The sequence below is a fragment of the Tachyglossus aculeatus genome, chromosome 16, assembly GCF_015852505.1.
Source record: "Tachyglossus aculeatus isolate mTacAcu1 chromosome 16, mTacAcu1.pri, whole genome shotgun sequence".
In the NCBI taxonomy this organism is placed as follows: Eukaryota; Metazoa; Chordata; class Mammalia; order Monotremata; family Tachyglossidae; genus Tachyglossus; species Tachyglossus aculeatus.
The window spans coordinates 1958379-1967494 of record NC_052081.1 but is presented as its reverse complement, the minus strand read 5'-3'; the positions used below and the strand labels follow the sequence as shown (position 1 = coordinate 1967494).

Here is a 9116-nt window from a genome sequence, read left to right as displayed (position 1 = left end):
AGTGCCGATTAAAGTCGATAGCTGTCTCGCTCCAGGCTTGGCCTGCGTTTATCCGCTTGAGTGAACGGGAGGCTCCCCATTTTACAGATGGAGACACTGAGGCCCAGAGAGGTGGTGACTCGCCCTGACTGGGGGCTCCCCCCAGTCTGCCAAGCACCGTACCCGAGAGCCAGCCCTGGTAATGACCAAATCGTTCATTCATTCAGTCGTATTTATTGGGTGCATTCTGTGTGCAGAGCAGTCAATCAATCGTATTTATTGAGCGCTTACTGTGTGCAGAGCACTGTACTAAGCGCTTGGGAAGCACAAGTCGGCAACATCCAGAGACGGTCCCTACCCGACAATGGGCTCACAGTCTAGGAGGGGGAGACAGACAACAGAACAAAACGTGGAGACAGTTGAAGCACTAGAGTAGATGCAAGGTAATCAAGTTGGGCACAGTCTATGCCCCACATGGAGCTTACAGTCTTAATGCCCATTTTACTATTAATTATTAATAGTATTCATTTACTATCAGTAAATTTTAGTAATTATTTACTATTATTTACTATTTATTTACTATTAATTAATTATTGACTAATTGAGGCCCAGAGAAGTGAAGTGACTTGCCCAAGTTCACACAGCAGATGTGGCATATATATATATATAATAACGGCATTTATTAAGCGCTTACTATGTGCAATGCACTGTTCTAAGAGCTGGAGGGAATACAAGATGATCAGGTTGTCCCACGTGGGGCTCACAGTCTTAATCTCCATTTTCCAGATGAGGGAACTGAGGCTTAGAGAAGTTAAGTGACTTGCCCAAGGCCACACAGCAGACATGTGGTGGAGCCGGGATTCGAACCCATGACCTCTGACTCCAAAGCCTGGGCTCTTTCCACTGAGCCACACTGCTCCCCGTGGAGTATATATATATATATATACTTGCACTCTGTCCCAATCCCTAATCTATTTTAATATCTGTCTCCCCCTGCAAGCTCCTTGTATTGATCTCTCCCAAGTGCTTAGTACAGTGCCCTGTACACAGTAAGCACTCAACGCAACTGAGCGATTGCTCTAGACTGTAAGCTTCTTGTGGGCACGGAATGTGTCTGTTTATTGTTATAGTGTACTCTTCTAAGTGCTTAGTACATTGCTCTGCACACAGTGAGCACTCAATAAATAAGAATGAATGAAAGAATGATGGATTGGTAGAGAATTAGCCTCGCCGTTCCAACGGGGCCAAAGAAGCCACGGTTTCAACCCAACGTAAATCACTTCAATCAATCAATCAATCAATCAATCGTATTTATTGAGCGCTTACTGTGTGCAGAGCACTTCAGTCCCAGATCCGTTTAGACTGTGAGCCCACTGTTGGGTAGGGACTGTCTCTATATGTTGCCAACTTGTACTTCCCAAGTGCTTAGTACAGTGCTCTGCACACAGTAAGCGCTCAATAAATACGATTGATGATGATGATGATGATGATCTCTCTGCCAACCTCCTCGTTCCCCCTCACCCCGCCCACCTCCTCAGCTGCAGTGCTGGCTCTCACTCAATCCACCAGCCGTTCAGTAATAATAATAATCATGATGGCATTTATTAAGCGCTTACTATGTGCAAAGCACTGTTCTAAGCGCTGGGGAAGTTACAAGGTGATCAGGTTGTCCCACGTCTTCATCCCCATTTGACAGATGAGGTCACCGAGGCCCAGAGAAGGGAAGTGACTTGCCCCAAGTCACACAGCTGCCAAGCGGCGGAGCCGGGGTTTGAACCCACGACCTCTGACTCCAAAGCCCGGGCTCTTTCCACTGAGCCACGCTGCTTCTCTGTTCAATCAATCGGTGGTATTTACTGAGCGCTAACTGGATGCAGAGCACCGGAATAAGCGCTTGGGAAGAGTAGGAATAATAATAATTGTATTTGTCAAGCGCTTACTATGTGCCAGGCACTGTACTAACCGCCGGGTTGGAGAGGAGCAAATCGGGTTGGACACAGTTCCTAACGGTGGGGTCGAGCAGACCGGTTCTGGGTTTGGGAAGGGCAACGCCGTTGAGGATTCAACAGCGTTTGAATTTCTAGACTGTGATTTCTACATCTCTAGGATTTCTAGACTGTGAGCCCGTTGTTGGGTAGGGACCGCCTCTATATGTTGCCAACTTGTACTTCCCAAGCGCTTAATACAGTGCTCTGCACACAGTAAGCGCTCAATAAATACGATTGAATGAATGAATGAATGTCCCGCCTGAGGCTGACAGTCTTAATCCCCCTCGTCCCCCTCTCTTTCCCCTCATCTTACCTCCTTCCCTTCCCCACAGCACCTGTATAGATGTATATATGTTTGTACATAATTATTATTCTATTTATTTATGTATTTATTTTACTTGTACATATCTATTCTATTTATTTTATTTTGTTAGTATGTTTTGGTTTTGTTCTCTGTCTCCCCCTTTTAGACTGTGAGCCCACTGTTGGGTAGGGACTGTCTCTCTATGTTGCCAACTTGTACTTCCCAAGCGCTTAGTCCAGTGCTCTGCGCACAGTAAGCGCTCAATAAATACGATTGATTGATTGATTGATTAATCCCCATTTTACAGATGAGGGAACTGAGGCTCAAAGAAGTTAAATTCATTCAATCATATTTATTGAGCACTTACTGTGTGCAGAGCACTTTACTAAGCGCTTGAGAAGTACAAGTTAGCGACACATAGAGATGGTCCCTACCCAGCAGTGGGCTCACAGTCTAGAATTTAAATGTCCTGCCCTAGGTCACATAGCAGACAAATTGCAGAGCCAGAATTAGAACCCGGGTCCTTCTGATTCCCGGGCCTGGGCTCTATCCACTAGGCCACGCTGCTTCACGCTTCATATAGCTCCTACAATATAACAGAGTTGATAGACATAATAATAATAATAATAATAATAATAATAATAATAATGGCATTTATTAAGCGCTTACTATGTGCCCAGCACTATTCTAAGTGCTGGGGAGATTACAAGGTGATCAGGTTGTCCCACGGGGGGCTCACAGTCTTCATCCCCATTTTCCAGATGAGGTCACTGAGGCCCAGAGAAGCGAAGTGACTTGCCCAAAGTCACACAGCTGACAATTGGCGAGCCGGAATTTGAACCCATGACCTCTGACTCCAAAGCCCGGGCTCTTTCCACTGAGCCACGGTTCTCCTCCCACAACAGGCTTTCATTCTTCACTCGTCTTCACTCCTGCATCCCACAAATTAGTTATTTGTTTGGCTTTTTGGGGTTTATTTTTCAGTGTTTGACCGTCTTTAGTTTCCCCTTTTCTTCACCCCTTTTACACCGCGAGTCTGTTGAGGCTCAGCGTAGACTAGCCTTATACCAGCTTGGAGCTTTGGTTAAATACCTCATTCATCCATTCAATCGTATTTATTGAGCGCTTACTGTGTGCAGAGCACCGTACGGAGCGCTTAATACTTAGTCCGTACGAAGAAATGGCCTGGCTTCTTCCAAAGTCAGTTGGCCCAAATCTGGCTGATTATTTAGTAGGAATGAGTTCAGAAAACCTTCAGACTTGCAGTCAACGTTCAAAGAAATTCCTCACGCAAAGCAACGCGCAGTGGCTGGGCCTATTAGAATGTAAGCTCCTTGAGAGCAAGGATCGGTTTATCAGATATTTAGTACTTTCTCCCAAGCGCTTAGTACAGTGTTCTGCCCAAACTCAGTTCTTAATAAATACCACTGATTTATTGAGGCATGGAACCACTCATTTCCTGGCTGAAATGCTAGCGTGAAGCAATGTGGTTTAGCGGGTAGACCACAGGCCTGGAATCCCAGCTCCCCATCTTGTCGGTTGTGTGACCCTGGGCAAGTCATTACTCTTCTCTGGGCCTCAGTTACCTCAACTGTAAAATGGGGGTTCATCATCATCATCATCAATCGTATTTATTGAGCGCTTACTATGTGCAGAGCACTGTACTAAGCGCTTGGGAAGTACAAATTGGCAACATATAGAGACAGTCCCTACCCAACAGTGGGCTCACAGTCTAAAAGGGGGAGACAGAGGACAAAACCAAACATACTAACAAAATAAAATAAATAGAATAGATATGTGCAAGTAAAATAAATAAATAAATAAATAGAGTAATAAATCTGTACTAACATATATACATATATACAGGTGTTGTGGGGAAGGGAAGGAGGTAAGATGGGGGGATGGAGAGGGGGAAGAGGGGGAGAGGAAGGAAAGGCGCTTGGGAAGTACAAATTGGCAACATATAGAGACAGTCCCTACCCAACAGTGGGCTCACAGTCTAAAAGGGGGAGACAGAGAACAAAACCAAACATACTAACAAAATAAAATAAATAGAATAGATATGTGCAAGTAAAATAAATAAATAGAGTAATAAATATGTACTAACATATATACATATATACAGGTGTTGTGGGGAAGGGAAGGAGGTAAGATGGGGGGATGGAGAGGGGGACGAGGGGGAGAGGAAGGAAGGGTTAAGACTGTGAGCCCCTTGCAGGGCACAGACTGTATCCAACCTGATTAAGTTGCTTAGGACAGTGCTTGGCACGTGGTAAGCGCTTAACAAATACCATTAAAAATAATGCTGAGGCCTGGGTGATCAATGGAATCAGTTTCCTAGACAAGAGGGCAGAGATAGTTCACTACACTTAACCGGGCAAGGGAAGCCACGGGAAGTTAGAACATTTTCGCCAAGGTCGCTCTTAGAGTCAGCGGTGTTCGTTTTCTGGATAATTATCTGGAAAATTCAGGCCAAAAGCCCCTTTCGTTTGGGTGTTCGAGGACGAAAACGGAGCGTCTTTTATTTATTTTTGGAATTACCCAGGTACTTCCTCAATTCTGGGCCTCACCTTTGCTCTGAAGACCCTCACCTCGGCTCACCTGGCTAGCAGACAGAGAGAAGCCCCTCACGACAACACGTCCCGGGGAGCCGGGAGGCTGATGAAATCGGCCCAAGAAAACAGCCGCGAGGGTAACGAAAATAATCACCGTGCACGGCCTCCGTTTAGAGCTTTTCTTTTCCCAGAGCACTTTGACAATTATCTCACTTTCCCCTCCCAGCGTCCCCGAGGCAGGTGCCCCCGTTTTACAGAGGAGGGAGCCGAGGCCCAGAGAGGTTCGGTGATTTGCTGGAAGTCACCCAGCGGGCCGGTGGCCCAGCTCGGGTCTCCTGACGGCCACAGCCTCACTCCGACTGCTGGAATATGCCGCTTTGGACCAGGGACACGTGGCTGAGGAGTTGCAAGTGCTTGAAGCCATTCAACACCCCAAATTTTCGGGTTCACCACTGCTTTGGACCCCCTCTTTAATGAGTCTCCACTCCTCCTCGAACCCTCCTCCCCTTCCAGCCGGCGTTTCCCCCAAGCCCCTAGGTCTGGACCTCTCGCCCAGCTCCGTACCCGGACCCTTTCTGAGTTCCCCGAATTCCCTTCGGTCCAAACTTCCCGTAACCGTGATATTCAATTTAGCAGAGGGAGACGGGGTCGTGGGAGAAGACAGAGAAGCGGCGTGGCCTGGCGGGCCTGGGATTCGGAAGGACCTGCCGGGGTCTCACCCCGGCCCCACTGCTTGTCTGCCGGGCAACCTTGGGCAAGTCACTTCACTTCTCTGGGCCTCAGTTCCCTCAGCTGTGAAATGGGGATTAAGGCTGTGAGCCCCAACTCGATTTGCTTGCATCCACCCCAGCGCTTAGTACATAGGTGTCGACTACGGGGGATGACTTGGGGAGAAGGAAGTGAGAGGAATGGAGGCCCACGGGGGCTGCATAATAATAGCAATAATATTTGTTAATATCTGTTAAGCATGTACATTTGTTAAGACTGTGAGCCCCACGTGGGACAACTTGATCACCTTGTATAATAATAATAATGGCATTTATTAAGCGCTTACTATGTGCAAAGCACTGTTCTAAGTGCTGGGGAGGTTGTATCCCCCTCCAGCGCTTAGAACAGTGCTTTGCACATAGTAAGCGCTTAACAAATGCCATCATTATTATAATAATTATAAAAATAATAATGATGGCATTTATTAAGTGCTTACTATGTGCAAAGCACTGTTCTAAGCACTGGGGAGGTTGTATCCCCCTCCAGCGCTTAGAACAGTGCTTTGCACATAGTAAGCGCTTAACAAATGCCATCATTATTATAATAATTATAAAAATAATAATGATGGCATTTATTAAGCGCTTACTATGTACAAAGCACTGTTCTAAGCGCTGGGGAGGTTGTGTCCCCCTCCAGCGCTTAGAACAGTGCTTTGCACACAGTAAGCGCTTTACAAATGACATCATTATCATTATTATTATGTACTAGGAGCCAAGCTCTGTAATAAACACTGGGACAGGTACCAGATCAAATATGACACAGTCCCCGTCCCACGTGGGGCTCCCGGGTCTAAGTAGGCAGGAGAACAGGTATCGACTCTCCGATTTACAAACGAGGAAACTGAGTCACAGCGAAGTGACTTGCCTAAGGTCACACGGCAGGCAAGTAGCAGGTCTGGGATTAGAACCCAGGTCCAGGCTCTCGCCACTAAGCCACATTGATTCTCTCAGGGAAAGGGGGTTTCTGGGGGAGAGGAAGCAGTTTCCTGGCTGCACCTTGGGTGGGAATCACCCTCCCATCCTACCTGGCCCCCCCCCTCCCAACCAAAACCAGTGCCCCCTTTACAAAGCCCTCGACGGTGGGTTGCAAAGTCCTCTCGGCTTTCACTCGGGAGAGAGAACCGGAGAGAAGGCCTGGTTTACCTTTTTTATTTGGCTGTTATATCCAAAAAAGAAAAACAAACTTATCAGGCATTATAAAAAACAAATAGTAGGATAAATGCAGTAAGGAAGCTCCCCGCCGTCCCCCCCGAGTGACGGTTACATTTCACGGACCCCCTCGCTGAGACGCCACCCCTCCGGGGAAAGTGGTTCTTATGTGGTTTCTCCGAGCTTGGTGGTCCAACAGCAGACCCCCGGGGGTCTGTGCCCTGTCTGCGGTTTATTTTGGGTCTGTCTTCCCCGCTAGACGGTGAGCTCCTCGAGAGCGGGGATCCGTGCATGCTACCTCTATTGTACCCTCCCGAGCATGGTGTCCAGGGCTCCGTGCACAGTAGACTGGAAGCTCCTGGAGGACAGGCACCGTGTCCCTCTCCCAAGCGCTCAGCACACAGCAGGCGCTCCGTAAATGCTGCGGATGGATCGGTGGGTGGCCCTTCAGATGGGCCACCCACGGTGCGGCCTGAAGTCTCCTCGGCTGCCGTGTGGGACGCGGCTCTGCCACCTCACCGCCGGACCCCTGCTCCCCAACTCCGCGGGGCCTCGGTTTTGGGAAGCGGAACCCCTTTCCCGCGAGTGAGAACTGGGAACTGGGTTAAGGCATAGGCTGTCCCGGGTTCTCTAAGGCACTTGGTCACGGAGACCCTGGGGCTGGGGGGAGGAGGAGGGAGAGAGGAGGGGTGTTCTCGGACAAGCCGAGTCCTCTGGGGTTGAAGTTGCCCAAACCCATAGGAAGAGGAGCTGGGGGGCAACCTCCAAAGAGAGTCCTCCTGCCTTGGCCCCGCAAAGTCCTTTGGGGGCCCTGACTTCCCCTTCCGGGCAGTGATGGGGCAGAAGAGCCTGGTTTCACTTCCCAGCGAGGTCGAGGGGAATGGAAGTGTGATCCCACTCTCGACCTCCCCGCCCTCCCGCCGGACTCCGGGGATTGGTTGCAAGATGACATCGGTCGCTCAGAGATGTCACGCTCTCTCTGCCCGGTTCCCTGGGATCCTGGCACCAGACGCCCCTGGATTATAGCCCCCCAACTCTGGGCCTTGAGGTAGGACCACCCCACGGCCTCGGGTTGGAGATCCCCGCCGCAGCAAGGATTGGCGGGACGGGACGTGGAACGTTGCTTCCTGTCCGTGAGGGTGAAAGAGAAGAGGTGGCCGGGCTATCTAGGGTCCACTCGGGGAGGGGTGACAGCAACAGCAGCCGGGGACCCGGTGGATGTCAGTGGGTCCCCTGGTTTCCCAGTTTCCTGAGTCCTTTGGCTCTGAAAGTCTTCCCGGATTGGGAGCGGGGAGAGCGGGACCTTCGGAAAGGCCAATCCGGGCAGCGTTGGGAATGGTGTCAGGGGGGTAGAAGGTGATTGGTTAAAGCCCCCCTCGTTACTGGTTTCCAGCTGGCTGCCCTCGCCGTCTTCCCCGCCCCACGTATCCCTCCATTCATTCGATCGTATTTATTGAGCGCTTACTGTGTGCAGAGCACTGTACTAAGCGCTTAAGGCCGACTCCCTCCGCCTTCACCTCCGGGAAGCTGGGAGAAATCGGGGGCAGCTGATCTGGGAGGGTGGAGGGGTCTTCGTCCTAGGCCAGAGCCATTTTCGGACCTACAGCGATGACCACGATGCCTTAAATAACCCTCATCCGCCCACGCCCTCCCCCAAACCTAGGGACCGCTGGGAAGTACCAAACCTTCGTCTCTGAGGAAACAAAATAACAAAAATAACACCACCGACGGTCTGAACAGGGGAGTCCACTCCTCGCGGGGTCTTCAGCGATCGTAGCACCTTTGTGAAAAGTCAAAAATGGAGAGCGGAGAAGGCGGGGGGGGGCGCGGTGAGCGAGAGTGGGGGCCGTGGCGGGGACGGAAGGGGACAGGGAATGTGGCCTGGTCCCGAGCGGGACCGGACCGGCGGTTTGGGGGGCAGGAAGGGGGCCGCAGGGGTCACGTGGCGTTGGCTAGTTAGCGGGTCCAGGACTCGCCACCCCGCCCACCCCCAGCCTCGATCCGGCCCGTCGGGTGTGGACGACTCCGGGAGTTGCGGGAGCAGAAGACAACCCGCCGCGCCCCAGCTTCCCGCTCTTCCTATTGCACTTCCTAGCTCGAGGGCCCCTCCGCCACGTCCGGCCTGGGGGGGCCTGGCTTTTTCTCTATTACAAAACAAGTAGAACAAAACAAAACTCATCGCTATACACTGTAAATATCGGTGGCTGGACGGCTGAAGCAGACGGTCCGGAATACTGACGTCGGAAGGGAAAGGGGCAGGGCCAAGCCACCTCACCCCCTCTTCGGAAGCTGGCGGGCTCGGCTACATGTCTTTGCTGCTTCCTCTCTTGGTCTTTTCAGCCGTCTCCTTCGGGGAGGGAGAGAACACGGGCAG

At 50.6% G+C, this 9116-nt stretch overlaps 1 protein-coding gene across 1 annotated transcript in view; it reads right to left on the bottom strand.

Annotated features, from left to right (window-relative positions):
- Positions 1 to 6726: 6726 nt before the first annotated feature.
- Positions 6727 to 9116, bottom strand: part of FSTL1 (follistatin like 1) — a 44807-nt gene continuing 42417 nt past the window's right edge. Inside the window, exon 11 of the mRNA XM_038758530.1 lies at positions 6727 to 9089. Within this exon, the coding sequence (XP_038614458.1) occupies positions 9045 to 9089 (45 nt within the window). The 3' untranslated portion in view covers positions 6727 to 9044. The remainder of the gene's footprint in view (positions 9090 to 9116) is intronic.